Source organism: Fukomys damarensis, unplaced genomic scaffold (assembly GCF_012274545.1).
Source record: "Fukomys damarensis isolate Sample0158 unplaced genomic scaffold, DMR_v1.0_HiC HiC_scaffold_23, whole genome shotgun sequence".
NCBI lineage: Eukaryota > Metazoa > Chordata > Mammalia > Rodentia > Bathyergidae > Fukomys > Fukomys damarensis.
Window position 1 is genome coordinate 29,360,019 of NW_022900935.1, and position 18,897 is coordinate 29,378,915.

General features: G+C 33.3%; 1 protein-coding gene across 1 annotated transcript in view; it reads right to left on the minus strand.

The window, feature by feature from the left end:
• Window positions 1-18,897, minus strand: part of Faf1 (Fas associated factor 1) — a 401,181-nt gene that overhangs the window by 118,428 nt on the left and 263,856 nt on the right. The window contains exons 10-12 of the mRNA XM_010610286.1: window positions 12,449-12,575; window positions 11,456-11,519; window positions 10,338-10,419 (exon numbers count right to left, since the gene is read on the minus strand). Of these exons, the coding sequence (XP_010608588.1) occupies window positions 10,338-10,419; window positions 11,456-11,519; window positions 12,449-12,575 (273 nt within the window). The remainder of the gene's footprint in view (window positions 1-10,337; window positions 10,420-11,455; window positions 11,520-12,448; window positions 12,576-18,897) is intronic.

Here is an 18,897-nt window from a genome sequence, read left to right on the forward strand (position 1 = left end):
TCCTTTTCTTCCATACTGAGTAAACTCTTTCCAATTTTTTTTAGTTGGATTAATGGCTGATAACTAAAATTTTTGTTTTTCAGGTTCCCTGACAATCAAATGTGGCTCCATAACTAAGTTCTGGACAATTTAAGCAGGAGTGTTGGCTGGAGTTCTTGTAGTCATCCTGAATCATGACATAACCCAAATCCTGTCAGCGAAACAATATGATAGAAGGAAATTGTGTCCTTGACTCTGTTATACTCTATATCAGGCCTGGACAGCTGACCTCCAGATTTCATGACAGGAAGTGAAAAATTAACTTCTGTTTTGTTTAAGCCATTATTTTAATTTTTCTATTTTAAATAACCAAACAAAATTTCAACTCTTACTTAGGCCAACTTTAAGAAATCCACAGTCATATATAAAAATGACAGTCTATGGAACTATATCATTAATCTATTAAAATAAAAAAGATATGCATTAAGAGATTAGTTTTTAGAAAGCAGAAAGATCTCACAGTCTACCAGTGGGCCCTGAATCATACTTCAGGGGATTATAACTTAGCTTTCACCTAAGGCAAATAACCAGACTGGTCATTGAGAAAGAACTATGTCGAATCTGGTTAGAGGGAGAACAGAAGACTCATCCTCAGAAGGCCAAGCAGGAACCATGATTGGATGAACACAAAAGAAGCTGATGCTTGGGGTGATGCTAGTCTGTGTTCACGCAAAGGGGAAGAAAGAACCTCTGCTGCTAATGTGTTCCAGGCCACTGGTACATGCAGAAGATGGTCTATAGGGTTTGGACCATTGTGTGCATCTGTCAGAGATGCCAGATGTACATACACTTGAGATTCAACACAGAGACCGAAGCCATAGTAAGTAGTTTGTCTTGTTTTTAATTTTTTTTTTTTTAGTTTTTGTCCTCTAATAACTTACTTATCTACCAATATACTTCAATGTGTAATTTTTAAAACACAAAAGCAGATACACAATACATTATATAAGTTGCTTTTTTCATGTAATACACCTTGAACATCACTCTGCATCAACATAGACAAAGTAGCTTCATTCTTCTTAATGGTCATATGACATTCCATTGTATCAATGTGCCATTATTTATGCAATCAGTATTTTCTTGATGGGTATTTAAGATATTTCCAGTGTTTGACATTTAAACAATACTATAAGTTATCTCATTTCTTATTTTCACAAGTACCTATGTAGGAACATTTTGCTATTATGACAAGTGAAAAATGATATAATGGTTTTGTTTATATTATGAAATAAATGAAGATCTTCTCTTATATTATGAGTCAATTTATTTCCTTTTCTATGAAATACCTTTTTATATTGTTTGCCTATACAATAGCTATTATCTTTTCCATATTGACTTTTGGAGTTTGTCATAAGTGTATATTTCATAGAAATTAGCTCCTTTGTGATATATGAATGTTTGATATTATTATTCTTTTAAAAATTTTGTTAAGCACTTCAAGGAGGGTGGGAGAGAAACAGGATACTAGAAGATACATGTGTGTGTAAAGGTACACAGAAGTAAACATGTTATAAAATCCAGAGCCAAAAGTTTGTAAGCTATATTGGGCTACTCCTGTACTATGGTTTTCTAATCACTTCTTGACACTCCAGAACCATACACACACACACACACACACACACACACACACACACACACACACACACAAATAGATCAGTCTCACTGTCACCAATTTTCCCTAATCCATCTTGAAAATTGCTGCCATATTATTTACTCCTATATTACAGAACTCATGTCACCCCCTTCTTCAAAATGTTTCAAAAGCTAACAACAACAAAAAGGGTCTTTAGCTGACATTCATGGACTTCTGTGATAACCATCTCTTTTGCCATTTGTCTTTTCGTCCTACCTCCTTTAGCTCTCCTACATGTACACTATATGCCAATCAAACAGGGCATATACATCTCCTCTAACATATATAATTGAGTAACTTTACTACTATTAGGTAAGCTAAGAAGCAAGTTTGACATGGTAGTGTATCTTAAAACTAATAACTTTTTGACTAATTTAAAAATAATTTTAATGTGGGCACTAAAAAAAGTTTTACAACTTCAATTAGGAAGACCTGGTAACTAAATTGGACAATCAACCAATAGCACATTTTAAATAGTGCTAACAATACACTGTGTAGTAGAAACAATTATAAAACAGTATATTTGGTATGCTTGTATTTTTATAAAATATATCAGCCAAGTGTGGTGATGTACGCCTGTAATCCCAGCACCCAGGAGGTTGAAGGAGAAGGATCATTGAGTTCAAGGCCAGCCTGGACTACACAGTGAGACCTTTTTGCAAAAAACAAAACATAATGAAATGAAACAAACAAAAAAAAACTGGTTATTTTTCAGGTTTGGAACTAATTATGTGGTAATTTATTTTCTTCTTAAAATACATCTGTATTATTTTCATTTAAAACAAGTTTTATTTTTATAACAGAATATATTTTTCTATAAAATTAATATTAGCATCACAGGTCCTGTCTTACACATACATGGACAAGAAGTTGTTCTTTTAAACTGAAACTGAAAAAAATAACACAGACAAGATGAGCAGACTGGGTATATTCCCCAAAGCTCAAAGTTAATTTGTTTGGTTTTCTGGAAGATGCAGTGCTAGACACTAACCAAGTACAACTGTGGCCTTAGCCCTGGGTAGAACTTACTCTTCTTAAATGATAGTATCAGTGATGGCATTTAGATTTAATTCAACCTGAGGCAGTAGAAACAGCACTACTCTAAGAGGCTGATTTAAAAAAACCACACATTTAAAAACTTGATAAATAACAAGCACTATTAAATTGAAGCACTCATTATAGTGATGAAATGCTCACAGAGTTCTCAAAATTCCTTCTTGGAGCTGTTCTTACAACTAGTTCATAAACTGAAAAAAAAAAGTTTTGTTATTTATACACATTTCTCAAATTTGTCCAAAACTGTTCAATGGCACCTCCTATCTTAGCCATAGGACTGGGTGCATTTATGGATAGCATTCATTTAATCCCTGAAACAACCACGTAAATTAGATATTATCATCATCTCGCATTTTGTTTTTGTTTTATTTTACCCTAGATTAGATACAGGTTCATTACTTGTTTGGTGGGTACAGAGCTACTGCATAGAAAGCAGGGACTGAACACTGGCTTCCTCCTTACCATATTTAGAAAAACTATGAAGTTCCGTTGTAGGAACTGCAGCAGGATTACTGATATCAAAGCCCAGTCTCCCCAGTGATACCTGGGAGAGAAACAATCCTTCACATGGCAGATAAATCCTGGCATTGGGATTTTTCCTGCTGTTTATTTTTAGTTACTACAAATGTCTAATCATTCTCTCAGGTACTTTTTGTTGTGTAGAAGATAATTCATTTGGGGCAGCAGGCAAGAGAGGTAGGGAGACTATCAGGAGAAAAAGAATCTTCTTTGAGAAACTATGAGAATCACGGTACGGTACGGGCCAGTGGTAACTCTTTTGCAAACCTCATTAAGAAGAATAACCACTGGCTGTCACTTAGCCAAAGAGAAAATATAAGCTTCATTAAAAAAAAAATCTTTTAAATGCCAGCTAGTAAAGAGAATTACAATTCTTTTCATGCCTTGGCCCTCACTGATCTTCCCAGAGTCATGCCTTGCAATGCAAATCTCTGGCATTTTTTGCTAGAGAATTGCCAAACTGTTTTGTTTTCTTCTGTTCAAAATTGTTATTTGGCTAAATATTTTTATCATTTAAGATTCAGGTCAAAGATACCTCCTTTAGAAATCTTCCCCCTTGAACTTGTTTCTGTAACAATATATTATATGAATTTGTCAATATAGTTTTATCTTTCCCACTAGACTCTGACTTTATGAAAGGCAAGAAATCTCTGTCCCAAAACCTTAGTGCGTATGTGATAAATATTTATGAATCTCAACTAGATGAGCATCTTTCATAGTTAAGAACAAGAGGTCATAAAGCTGATCAACATGTCAAAACTGTGTCACAACATATTTAAATACAAGAACTCAGAATACCAGCTTTACTTAAGTTGAAACTCTACTTTAGACAGCACTGTAAATTCCTCAAGACAAAAGGAGAAAGAACTATGAACGCTCTCACCAAGAAGTACTCTCAAATGAAATCAGTGTGAAGCAGTTTTCATTAAGATGGATTGAATGTGGCATTGTGAGAAACACTTTATCAAATGTAGTGTTTTACTTAGTGATTAACTATATACCAGTTGATGAAGCTCCCCAAATCCTTGGTAATCCCACCACTCCAATAAACATTTAATGAGTATATAAGTTCAAAAAGCCTAGCAGAGGATTTAAACCTTCAATCTTGTTTTTATTTACTCTTGGAACTCAATTTCTCACTTCCAGTGAAGAAAGCTGGTGCTTGAGGCTCATCTGTTGTCCTGGTAAAATTAATGTGCCTCCCACAGTTTAAATTAAACATGTGATACTTAAGATGAAAGAAACTTAAGCAAGAGTGCCACAGTATCAGTCATACTTACCTTGAAATGTTTGAACATTAATGAATTGTTTTCTTAAAAAATTATCCATTCAGAAATTTTTAAAAATAATAGTGAAAAAGATTTATCTTAACTCCCAAAAGTGAACTCTGAAATGAGATGAAGTTTGACAATTGAATCCTGCAGGACAGTAGACAGAAGTGAAAACTAAAGTGTGGTAGTATATTGTAAACCCTGCTTCTGTTGGAACATTTAAGTTTTACTTGTACTCTACTACTTACTATTGATGCATCTGTGAACAAGTCATGTAATTTTCTGAATGTTTTTTATCCCTCCAATGGGTATAGAGATACTAACTGTTCCTATCTTACTGGTTTGCTATAGGATTAAAATATATACAGGAAATAAGATATATACAGGAAAATGTTTATAAGCAACATAGCATTCTACAAATCTGAAGCAGTGTTCTTATTATAATACTATACTTACACAACTGAAAGGAGTTGCATACAATTTACCTAATGACTATAACAAATATACCAGCTTAGATTTAATCTTGAATAGTTTACTGATAATGACATTGTTTTATTTAAATTTAGAGAAATGAAATAAACTATGCATAAAATGTTGATCTCTAACTTGGAAAAGAGAAATGGAGAAAGGGGAAAAAAAGCCTTGAATAAGGGGAAAAAACAGAAAGACATTTTAGCAGTCCAAAGAGGTCAAGGTATTTTATGAATCTGTTTTGAAGCAAGACATTTAGCTACATGAACCAATGATTTTCATCCACTAAAACACCTAGACACTAATAAAAAGCAATCAATTGTTTCATTAGAAATATCCAGAAGTTAATAAACAAGAGCTTATGTTCCTTGGGGGATTAACAGTCTGAATAAATCTAAGTGCCAATTTAGTTGAACAAGATACTTAGCAGAAGTTCTTTTGCCTGTAATATACTATATATTTAAGTATCTGCATTTAAAGCTATACTGTGTGAGGTACACATAGTATATTTACACACACTTTAGAAAGTGTTTAAAAATAATCTATGCCTATTTTGAGAGTTACAGTTTAAGTTATATAAAAAACCTGACATTTTCTATTAACTTCAACTGCTAGCAACTCTGTAACAAAGCAGAGACAGATATATCTAACACCACTCCTATTGAGGAATAACTTGAAAAATAGATGATTTAAAATCTATATACTATTTAATATTTATAGTTTGAATATGTTTATACCCTTTAATAAGTGCAATGAGTACCCAATGGACAAATAATAAACAAACTATTCTGGCTGGAAAGGACAATGAGTCACAGGGCAATCCATACCAACAAGTTCTAGTTTGTGAGGGGAATACTGAACAGATGAACTAGGACCAAATTTTCTGTTCAAAATGTGTCAAATACTGGGCTGGGGATTTGGCTCAGTGGTTCTGCCTCCTGCCTTGCAAGTGCAAAGGCCCGAGTTTGATCCCTCTACAAAAAAAAAAAAAAAAAAAAAAAAAAAAAAAAAAAAAAAAAAAAAAGCATCAAATACCAAATTTGATGAGTTTCACAGAAGTCAAACACAAAGTATGACTGTACTTTGAAATGGTTTAGTAAAAAATAATGAATACATGAGATATCCTACATATTTAAGTTTTAATAACTTCAAAAGTTCAACTGTTCTAAACAAAAATCATTTGAAATTTTAACTATTGATATAGATTTACATTTTTAAAAAGAAATTTTGAATTAATATTTTGTGTTCGTGGTGCTGGGGATTGAACTGAAGGCTTCATTCTAAGTACATTTTCTACTACTGAGGTACATCCCTATCCCTGAGTAATACATTTTAAATTTATTTTCTATTCCAGTCAACATTTACCATCTTTAGTCAGAGGGAAACAGCAATAAAAATTCATCATAAAACTTATTTATTGAAATCATAAATCTAAATAAGCACAAAAATATAAGTACTTAAATTTCAAATAGTGCTCTTTTGTCAGTTTGTATCAATTAAATTTTTGAAGTCACTAAAGCTTAAAACTCTTAAGACTTTTGGATGTTTGTATGTGAAAGAAATATATATAACTACATTTTTTCATAATTATTGAATCTAGATATAAGGCAGTTAGATGTTCATTGTACTACTTTCTTTTTCTGTTAAAGTTTTTATAATAAAAAGTTAAAATATTAGAAAGTAATAAATAAATGACAATATAATAAAAGTGTAAAAGCTATTATAATAGGATTGTATAATGACTCAATTTTACTTCAAATATCCATAAAAATACAAACCCAAACACATCATAAAAATAGAACATAAAGTAATTCTTCAGTACTCATCATTTGATTTGTCCTGGAACTCATGATGAATGGGAAATCAAATTTTCCCCAAAAGAAATAATGTAATTAGAAATAATTCATGAAAGTTTCACAGAACTTTTATATTTTACTGGGCTAATATTAACCTTTAACTAGGCTAACATAAGCCTTTTAAGCCTAGTGACCCATGATTAGCACTTAAGATGCACAACAGTACAAGACAGTAAAGGCGAACGTGTGGGGGGTTCTGCACTGTTTGCAAACTACCGTGAAACTGATGCATGTGCCAAGCACTAAAAGACTTTTTTCATTAAAATGTGACAAAGTATGACTGTATAGAATAAAGTTAACAGTTTTGTTTTATGTTCCATAAATCTATATTTATGAAATCCATAAACATATTACCACAACCATGTACTCTTCAAAAATAATAGCTATTTATATAGAAAAGTTTAGAACAGCTTTTAAAAGGGCTATTCTTGCCAGGAATGGTGCTATATACCCCTAATTCTTTTTTTTCTTTTTGTAGCGGGGATTGAACTTGGGACCTTGCACTTTGCGAGGCAAGCAATGGAACCACTGAGTTAAATCCCCGGCCCCAATATATCCCTAATTCTAACACTTGGGAGGCTTAGGCAAGAGGATCTCAAGTTTGAAGACAGCCTGGGTTGCAAAAGTTGAAGACCAGGTTCAACTACATAGTGAGACCCTGTCTCAAAAAGGAGTGGGGCGGGTGATGTTTCACTATTCTACGGGTAAAGAAAAATTTGTCTACTTCATTAAATTGACAATGGTAACTCTAAGGTTGATTACTAATTATCTTGGAATTCAATTTTTAAATTAATTTTTATTTATATCAAAATTTAACATTAAGTAGAAACTAGAAATCTTAGAAGTATGCTTGACTCTAGTCTCAAAATTTATTGCCTTCTTTAATTATAATAGCCTTTGTATGTACTTCATCTATATGCTATTCTTTTTTCTTCCCTTTCTTTTTTTCTTTACTCATTAGCCATGTACTTAGTAGTTACTTATGCAGGGCCTGTAAGACACAGTTTCTGTTAAAAGAAAAATCAAATCTGGCATGAAGGCTACAGAATGGATAATTATAAACAGTGTGCTAACTTTAAGAATAAAAGCAGAGGAATTCATAGTAAAGTGGTGAAAGGTGGGCATGGCTAATGTAGAAGAGACAGGAAAAGGTTAAGTCTCAGAGAAAGAGGAAGAGGAAAAGTTGTCCAAGTAAAAAGCTCAATAAAAGGCATTCTTGGCAATGGGGAAGAAGAATAAGTATCTTAGTCACTTTTCTCCTTGTTAGGACAAAATACCCAAACCCACAACTGAAATGAGAGGGTTAATTTAGCTTATTATTTCAGTCCATAGTTGGCTGGCTCTCAGGCAGAATGGCATGGCACAGGGGCATGGTAGAGGAATAGCTGCTCACCTTATAATAGCCAGGAAGCAGAGTGAAGGGAGGAGTTGGGAAGGGAGATATATTACTTCCCAGGTCACACCCCAGTGACCTACCTCTTTTGACCAGACTCGCCTTCCCAACAGCAAGTCAGCTACAACACCTCATAATCCAATCACCTTCCCAAATACATGAGACTGTGGGGGTCATTTTACATCTAAACTGTAACAGTGAGATTATGGGGAAATACAAATGGTATACTAGTGTTAAGATATGGAGGGACTGCATTTGGTGAGGGACCTTCATTGGGGAGGTGGAGGGAGAAGGGAGATAGAGAACAAGAGGACCAAATTCCAATAACCAACTCCAGAGATGAGGGTCTTAATGATTCATGAGGGTGGTACCCCTGGACCTAGTCATCTTTTATAAGATATTACTCTTTTACATTGTTACCACAGGAATTAAATGTCAACATAAGTTTTGGAGGGGTCATTAAAACCATAGCAGTAGGGAATAAGAAGAACGGAAGCTGTACAGACAGGTAGGGACAATTATTGAGGTATTGATCATTGTATCAATATACAAATAGTGTTGTGAGAATCTTCTTGCTCAAAATTTACTTTGTAAGTTCTTCTAATAAGCTTTAATCTACTTGACTTCAAGATCACAAAGCCCATTTCTATATTCAAAAATCATTTATTTTTCCCTACAGTGCCCCTTGACAAAAAAAATATTGCTATTGTTAGACATAAAGAGTAGCTTCCCCCTTACCTAAGTAAGGTTAACTGTGGCCTGGAAACATTAAATGGGATGTTGCAGAAATAAATAATTTGGAAGTTTTAAATTAAGTGCCATTCTGAGTAGCTTGATGAACTCTGCCAAGGATGTGAACTATTCCTTTGTCTGGCATATCCATACTGTCTAGTGTCTTGCTCAGAGTAGTCACTTGGCAGCCATCTTGGTTTTCAGACAGACTACCAAGACTTCACAGTGCTTATGTTCAAGTTACCCTTATTTTACTTAATAATGGCTGGGAAAGTGCAATAATATTGATGCTGGTCATTCATATGTGTCAGAGAAGCTACATAATGAGAAGGTGGAATGCGAGACAAAAAGAGAAACATTACATTCATACTTTTATTATGTGTATTTTTATAATTATTAATTTCTTACTGTTCCTGATTTATTAGTTGAACTTTTTTTTTTTTTTTTTGGTACTGGGGATTGAACTCGGGTCCTTGCGCTTGCCAGGCAGACCACTGAACCGCTGAGCCAAATCCCCGGCCCCTGAACTTTATTTTTTAAAAAGAAGCTGCATTCAGTGGTAAAGTACATATTTAGCATTCATAAGGTCGAGGTTTCAAAACCTGGCACCATAAAACAAAATCAAATAAAACTCAGAAAACAAAATACTATACACACAGCAAACCAAAAAAACTTTTATCATAAGAATGAATGTAGAGGAGGAAAGAACAAAAACAAAAATGAGGTACAGGCTGAGAATCACTTATCTGGGACCAGAAGTATTTCAGATTTTGGAGCAGCAGCAATTGGAGCTCCCTGTAATTTGGTAATATTTGCATAAACTTTACTGGTTGAACATCTCTAATCCAAAACTGTGAAATGCTTCAAAATCCAGAACTTTTTGATTGCCATGGGTGCTAAAAATGTTTTAGATTTTGGATCATTTTGGTTTTAAGATTTTTGGATTAAGAATGTTCAACCTGTACATACAAGATTTGGTACTATGCAAGGTTTTAGACATTCACTCTGGCGTCTTAGAATATATCACCCTGTACTGTTACACGGAACAGTCTTTTTAGGAAAAAGTAAAGGAAAAATCCTGTCAAGAACTTGCCATTCACATATGTGAAAAGAATATAACCATATTCCTTGGTTCCTTGTAAGCAGATTTAACCTTTCCTCTCTGTAAGACAACCAGCAGTACCCCATTACGCAAATGCCCCCACTGAAATGGGTATCTGGGTGAAGAACAGGTTGATAGATGAAACAGAAACAAAATCAAGTCTTTAACATTAAATCAAGATCAGAAAACATTAAGGATTGCTTTATGTCTACTGGTAAACCCATGGGATACATTATTTAATCAGAAAAGGTAAGATGGTACTTACATCTCTGGCTTTCACATAGAAGGACTCCTGAAAAGCAGCTTCTAATGAGCCAATAAAAAATACAGGATGGCAGTCACCATATCTACAGAAAAAAATTGAGTCTATTAAGATATATTTCAAATTCACTTCAAAGTTTCTTAAGCCTAATCAATGACACTTAAATGTTGGTGCTAAAGTCTAGTATAGACCAAACATTTAAAAGCACTGACGTGAGATTCAACAGTTTTTAGAATTCTTCTGAGCCAATACTATTTCAGAACACTGAAATTTTACGTATATCCAGCAAGTAGATTTAATAAGTGCTCTGAAGCCATACCATTTTTAAAGATGAAAATTTTAAAGATAAAATTCTTAAGATTATCATAATTAAGATTACATTATTATGTCAGCCTTAACTTCCCACTTTGTTCATTTGGGAATTGCAACAGAGAAGGGGGAAGAGTTCTTGTAAAGTTTTGTATATTACATCAGAAAAATAACACTAAAATTGAGGGTTAAATATTAATCCTCTTTATATTTAAACATCTTAGAAATTCCTAAATGTACATAAAACATTTTATAATAGTCTTTTTTGTTGTTGTTTTTTGAGGCAATCTCCTGATGTTGTTCAGGCTGGCCTCAAACTTGCAGTGTTTCTCCTATCTCAGTCTCCCAAGTACTGGGATTACAGGTGTGTACCACCATACCCAGTTTATAATAGTCTTAGAAGAAATTCTGAAGAACTCCAAAATAAAAAATTAAATGAAAAAATTCACTTACATTTAAAATTTAATTCTCCTTTTTATGTAATATTATTTAAAAGATTTTTTTACCTGTCTTAAAAAATCAATATCCTTTATCTTAGTCCTTTTGGGAACATAAACTATGACAATAATCTATTTATTACATTTTTATAATACAGAGTAAGCTGAATATATCTCTGAAGTGGCATAAATGGCTTTCTAGTTATCTCACATAGAACAATATGTATTCCTCTATAAGGAGTACATGCATTGATAATACACTTTTTGAAAACTTTAAGGATAAATTTTAAATAGTCTATAATTAAAATTGTCCCAGAAAACATCACAGTAGCATTAAAGAACATCAATTTTATATAGTTAATATCCTAACCCTACCTTGAAGAAAACTCTGCTGTAAATTGTAATAAGGCATCTCCTTCATTTTCTGCGTTTTCTGGCACTAAAAAACAAACAAAAGAAAAAACAAAAACAAAAAAACCAAAACAAATAGACACAAAAAACAAACCACATAACATCTAATCCCACATATAAGAAATATATTTAATCAATAAAGAGGAAATAAAATCAAGTTTCAGCTTCTGTGATATATCTGAGGGGACATTTTAACTCAATATACATTAGAAGATTTCATCAAACCAAAATAAAAAGAACCTTTAAAATATTCCAATCTCATAAATTTTGGAAATCAACAGACACATCCTGTTAAGCATCTAAAGTATGTGCCAGTTGTCAAAATTTCAATGTTTTCTTGAAATAGACATTTTATAATTAAATTCTGTAAAAGGATCTGAAATTAAAGACCTCATTAATTGGAAAATTGTCAATTTTAAGTAAATATTACAACTATTTTCTGTTCACAGCATGGATTTCTCTAATCTCATAAATCTAATGAGCCACTTAACAATTTTGTGGTCATTTTGCATATAGCATTGCTTGTTATTTAATAATATGCATCTCCTGAGTGGAAGAGAGATAATTGGCACATTTATTTTATAGATTTTTCTTTCAAACATAGGTAACAGTGAATGAAAAGTACTATTACCATTCTTCACATTGATATCTTGGATACGATATGGGAACAAGTACCAGTCACAGAAAGTACAGGTCTTTGTAGGCTTTGAGTAGAGTCAAAACTCATATATAAAACAAATGTTATATTCCCATGAATGTTCTGAGATTTCTATTAGTAGATTAGGAATCTTTGGGCTTCATAAAAATCAAAACTCAAAAGATTTTGGTTCTAATGATGAATGCCCACTCTCCAAACCTAAGGGCCAATAAGAGATTTTTAATATCACTGTTGTTTCTAACTTTGTGTCCTAGCAGGGAGAATTATAATGCTGACCCCAAAGAGCTATTAATACTCACTCATTGGAGATTTTCTCAGGGCAGATGACGCCATGCCGAATACTTCTCCATCATCCACCCCAAATTCTGAAGCATCTTCAAAGTCATCTCCATCGCTATCACTAACCATATGAACATCGGTGCTTTGCTATTCAAGGAAAGTCCTAATTAGATTCATAGTGACTTTATCATATGAAATTCTAAAGTTATGAAACTAATGGGACACTCATATTATAATAGTTTTATCAAATATAAACTCATTTGCTAGAGTTACGCTTAACATTTTTCATTTTAAGGCTCAAATATACTTCTAAACTTGCCGTGAAACCCATAAACCTTAGGTTGCAGACTGACAGAAAATGAAGGCTAACAAATTAAATGAAGACAGGAATCTTTGTTTTATCCCTAGTCTATAGTTAAATGCTTAATAAATGAGCAAAAGTGTTTAATTGCAAAAGTCAAAGACAAAGTAAGCTATGAGTTTCTCATGAATCTCATACTAATCTATGCTTAGCAGGTGGAAACAATGGTAGCCTTTTCCAACTTGCGATTTCCACACTGCAGGGCTTCTCAAATTTCTCATTGGTAAAAAAAGATACATATGGTACCTTATCCTTAGTGTTGCTGCAAGAAAACATGAAACTATATATGAAAGTTCTGTGTAAGGCTATTAAACAGGAGATATACTAATGTTTTAACTCAATAAGCATTTATTGAAAATTTACTACATGCCAGACACTGATAAACATGCTGTTTGTTTTCAGCAACATCAGTAGAAGCTTATGTATTAAAAATGTTAGCTTTAAAATAGAAACTAGAACACTATTCTAGGTTAGAATGAGATTTCAAAATACTGAGATTTAAAACATTTAACCTGGGTTGTGAGTATTGACAAATATTTATTCCTTAGGCAAGAAGAGGATCCAAACAAGATATATGGCTAACTGCCTGTCTGTGCTAGGATCAACAGTCTACAAAGACTATTTAGTAAATAAAATTTTTATTTTAGAAAATATATACATTATAAAAATAGGGGAACTATTTGATCTTTCAGAATCAAACTCAAAGCCTAACTTAGAGATGAATATTTGCCATAAAAGCATTAAAACAATGAAAATCTTATAAAATAAAGCCACAAGGAACATCAGAGATAAACAATTGAATCATAGATTTTAAAGCTGGAAGGGATCCCGGAGATCTTTCATCAGTAGTTTTCCCAACTTTTTTCCCATAGAATTACCTCCCTTCCTCAGTCTCAAACAAAATATTAAACAGAATAAAATATAATGTATAACACATAACATAATGTGAATACATAATGTATAAAGTATGGTTGCTATGGTTAAGGGGTAGGAGGAAATACAGCTGGTGTACCTTGGTAGGATCTCAGGATACCCTGGAAAAACTTTAAAACTACTGATGCAGTGAATCTGGCAGTTTTAAATAAGAAGCTGAGACTTGGTATGCTCAGCATTTCCTTTCCGGATATATCTAAGCATTAATGCCAAGAATCATAATATTTTCCCTCTCCCCTTCAAAAAATAGGCTTTTTAATGATTTGCATAGATAAGGTAATAAAGATGCACTTGTGAGGTAAATTAATGAATGGTCTTTGTTTTAAGCCATTTACTTGCTATTCTGATTTTACCACTATTTCTTATAAAAGCCTTCATTCTACATGCAATTCTAATCCTTTCTTAGTTTTGTTTTGTTTGTTTGTTTGTTTGGTACCAGGGATTGAACTCTGGTCCTTGCTCTTGCTTGAGAGGCAGGCGGCAGAACCACTAAGCTAAATACCCGCCCCCTTCCTTAGTATTTTGTTCTCTAGAGCCAAGCTATTTTCCTGGATTAAGCTATTTAACATCTTAAAAATTCAAAATCTTTTCTCATTTTAAAGCAGTGAAGGAACCTTCTATGAAAAGCAAAACACTTACTAGGACAATTGCTCTTGAATTGCCTTTATATTTTAGCTGTCAAATTTATCTGGAATACTAATTTTCTTTTAACTTTGAAGCTTCGTCAAGCAGGTAAAGTCTCAAAGTCTACAAGGTACATTCCATGTTTCTTTACTGTGCTGATCAGATTCACAGGAAAGTAGAAAACAAAGGATCAACAAAACAAACCTTATATCCTCTATTAGCTAGATTATCATCTCAGCTATCACTTAGTCTTCCCTCGTGTTCAACCCTCTCTGAGAGAAATCAGGATAAGAATGCGGGTTGGTAGACATGGTGCAGAAAAAAGGAGAAAATTCCACATCGTATATTTTAATTTTATCACTCCTTTTACCTTACTATTCCATATCTATCCTCTATCTAAATTCAGTTTCAATCAAATAACATCCCTTTTCTGTAACAGTACTACTTCATACTACAATAGTAACTTTAACTTTCTCCATGTGTCCCTATAACCTATTTTTCATTTTCCCTTTGCAAAGTACAGAAAATCCTAATCTCTTAAAAGCCCAGAAAACAAAATCCTACAAGTATGAGATCTTTAAAGGCAGGTATCTAAAAAGCAGATTTTGTTGAAAAAAAGTATATTTCAAATATGAATTATTGAAGGAGCTGCAAGAATGAGCTACTTAATTATGTATAAGGGACTCCCAATCTCTTCACATTTTCTTATCAGCCATCTAACAGGTTAGGAAAAGCTTTTTCTAAAAAATGAGATAAACAATCTTCTTTTCATTAATGTTTGCTGATGAGAATAGATAATCTCTTGGTATCAGTCATGTCTGTCCTAAATTTCTTTGAATCCAGAGAGCTATTTGTTCAGAATTTTAAAAACAGCTAAAAATTTTGTGCTTCCATTTTCTTTGTTTATTGCATTCATTTATTCCCTTTATCATTCAACAAACATTTACAAACCTAATCTGCACCACATTGTGTAAACCTGCGTGAAAGATACAGCCTGTGCTCTCCCAGGAGCACTATACAACATATACAGATACCTGTAATCATAATAGTGGTAAGATGACACATAAATTGAGAGGAAAGTACCTAACTTATCCTGTAGGGGATGGGGTGGTTGGCCAGAGAAAACTTCCTGGAGTAGATGATAACCAAACTACTTGAGATAAAAAATTTAGAAGTCAGTGGTATTAAAGCAAGCTGATAATTGAAGCAGACATTCCTTTCAGCATCTGTTCACCAACCACTTATGTTGAAGCAAAGGCTTAAAAGATAGGGAGACAGAAGCCAGGCATGGTGGCACATGCCTACAATCACAGCTACTCGAGATACCATGGCAGGAGGATCTTGGGTTCAAGGCCAGCCTGGGCAATTTAGTAAGACTCTATCCCAAAATAAAAAAGTTAAAAAAAGGGCTGAGAATGTAGCTCTTGCTACCATGCATTATCCACAGTACTTAAAAGAAAAGGTTAGGTATACAGGGAACAAACATGGTTCCAGCCTTCAAGAAATTCCTATTCTAAAAGGAAGATAGGCAAGGCCCTGGCTTCAATTCCCAGCACTGCCCCCGCCCCAAAAAGTTAAAGAATAAGAATTATCTGTATACATATCTCTAACTCTATAATGTATCTATACTTTTTCAATTGCAAAAGAGAAATAAGTATAAGAAATGGTGAGATGACCGTCAAATACTAGAAACAAATTGAGAGAAAAAAATTCACAAAAATTTATAGAATGGAGTTTACTCCTATGTATTTTGTATGTATGTATACAGCTATATAATATGCATATACACATGTACCACTGTTCTAAATGGATTTTCACTTTTGTCTTGGATAGTACATTGTTAATGTGTAGAAATGATATTTTTAAAAAAATGTTGATGTTGTATCTTGCAACTTTACTGAATTCATCTATTAGTTCTAACAGTTTCTTTTTTTAGAAGGGGGTGGGAGGATTTTTAGAGTTTTCTTTGTACAAGACCTTGTCCTCAGCAAACACAGGCAATTTTGCTCCTTATTTGGACACTTTTTTTTTCTTTCTCTTGCCTAATTGCTCTGTTAGAACTTCCAATACTTTCGTTCTTTTTCCTCTGCCTTGAGTTACTAGTTTGCTGAGTTGCCCAGGCTAGCCTCAAACTTGCGATCCTCCTACCTCAGTTTCCCAGAGTGCAGGGGTTACAAACATGAGACACCATGCCCAACTTCCAGTACTGGTTTGAAAAGAGATAAGAGTAGGCATCCTTGTCTTGTTTCCAATCTTGAAAAATATGTGACTTTTCACCAGTATGATGTTGGCATCTGGGTGTAGTGCATAATGGTAATCCCAGCAGTGTGGGAGCCCAAGGAAGAAGGAAGGTAAATTTGAGCCCAGCCTGGGCAACTCAGCAACATGGCAAAACCTTGTCTCAAAATTGTAAAAAAATTTAGAAAGAACTGGGGATGTAGCTCAGTGTCAGTGCCCTGGATTTAATCCCCAGTACTGCCCTCCTACCCACAAAAAGTATGATGTTAGCTGTGTGCTTGCCATGGTTGACCTTTATTTTGTCTACACATAATTTGTTGAGACCTTTTATCATGAAAGGATACTGAATTTTGTCAAATATTTTTTTATTAATCTATCAAGATGATCATATTTTTGTCCTTAATTTTGGTTAATGAGGTATATCCTAATTACAGATTTGAATATATGAAACCATCCTTACATCTTAGGGGAAAATTCCATTCAATCATAGTGAATGATTCTTTTTTTTTTAAACATAACAGATATATATCCATGAATAAATTTGTTGAGTCGCATGGTAGCTGCATGTTCATTTTTTAAAAGAAAACAAAAAAATATTTTCTAGAGTTTATGTATCATTTTACATTTCATAATAAATGTATGAGCAATCTAGCTTTTCAGTATTACTGCCAGCACTTGATGACATCCTGATTTTGAATTTTAGTTGTTACAACAGATGTGTAGTATTATTCCATTAAGTACTTGTACAAGGGCTAATAATGTTGAACATTTTTATATGCTTAGCTATCTATGTATCCTGCTTTGTGAATTGTTTCTTAATACTATTTACTTATTTCCTTTTTAATTAACTGTTGAATTTTGAAAATTTTTATATATAATAGATACCAGATGTTTTACAGATATGTGGTTGTGGATAATTCTTTTAATATGCTATCATGGTATAGTATATGGTATACTGCTATTTATTGGGAATTTTTACATCTATGTTCATCAGAGATATTGGCCTATATCATTTTCTTTTATTGTAGATCCTTGCCTGGCCTTAGTAACAGGGTAATGCTAACCTTGTTAAATAAATTTGGAAGTATTCTTTCTTCTCTGGTATTAGTTCTTTAAATGTTTGGTAGAATTCAGCAATGAAACCCTGGGGGCCTTTTTTCTTTCTTTTTTTTTTTTTAATGGGAAACTTTTTATTACCATTCAATGTCCTTATTCTTTAATGATCTGTTCAGATTTTCCATTTCTTTCTGATTTAGTGTTGGTAGATTGTATATTTCAAGGAATGCACTCATATCTTCTCGGCTATCCAGTTTAGTGCATGCCCCTCCCATCTCCTTCTCCACAAGAGATATGTTCAAAGACCTCCAGAGAATGCCTCAAATCTCAAATGGTACCAGACCCTACAAACACTACGATTCTTCTATACATATCCAAATACAAATTTAATGCCTTTTCCATCTTAACTAAGCACTTATTTTGCACTTAGTTTTTATAGTTTGGGGCAAACAGCAAAATCCACGATTTTCCCTTTTTGTAGTTTTATGAAAAGAAGATTCATTCTTTTTCCTTCTTTGGTCAAGACATTTATCCTTTACAATAAAGGAAATATTTTACAGCTTCTTTTAATCTGTTAGGTTGATTTGGTATACAGTATAGTATAGATTCAATGTTTTCTTAATGATTTTCTGCCTAAATAATTTGCCCATTGCTGAAAGTGCGGTACTGAAGTCCCCTACTATTACTGTTTCCCCCTTCAATATTCTTAGTAGCTGTCTTACATATTTAGGTATACACATATTTTTAATGTTATACTCTTAAAATCATGGTGATAACTTTTCATAGCACATAGTAAGAGCTCTATAAATACTTCTACAATGAAAAAAATGGTCAATGTCTCTATTCTCTTTAATTTTTAATTAATTTTTCAAAAGGTCAGAGTTAGGCCTGGAAATACTACCTGTAGGCATGGAACAGGAATAAGATATTGTCTTTCAATATCCTGCAGGTCCACACATCACACAGAGGTATAACATATACTTTAGCATGTTCAATCTTATCTGTCCCTTTGGTTTGTTTCTTCCTTGTGTATATACGGTTATCAGTGTGTTTTTTGCATTATACCATCATTACTAGTTTACTGATCTATCACACTTAAGTTTGAGCACCCCGGTATAGGTATAGTGCTTTAGTATCCAATATCAAATATCTGGCTCATAGAAGATGTCTCACCCAATGCATTCAAGGATCTCACAGATCAAGCCTGTTAAATGTACTCAACTACATCAGCAGCAGAAAAAAAAAAAAAAAAAAAAC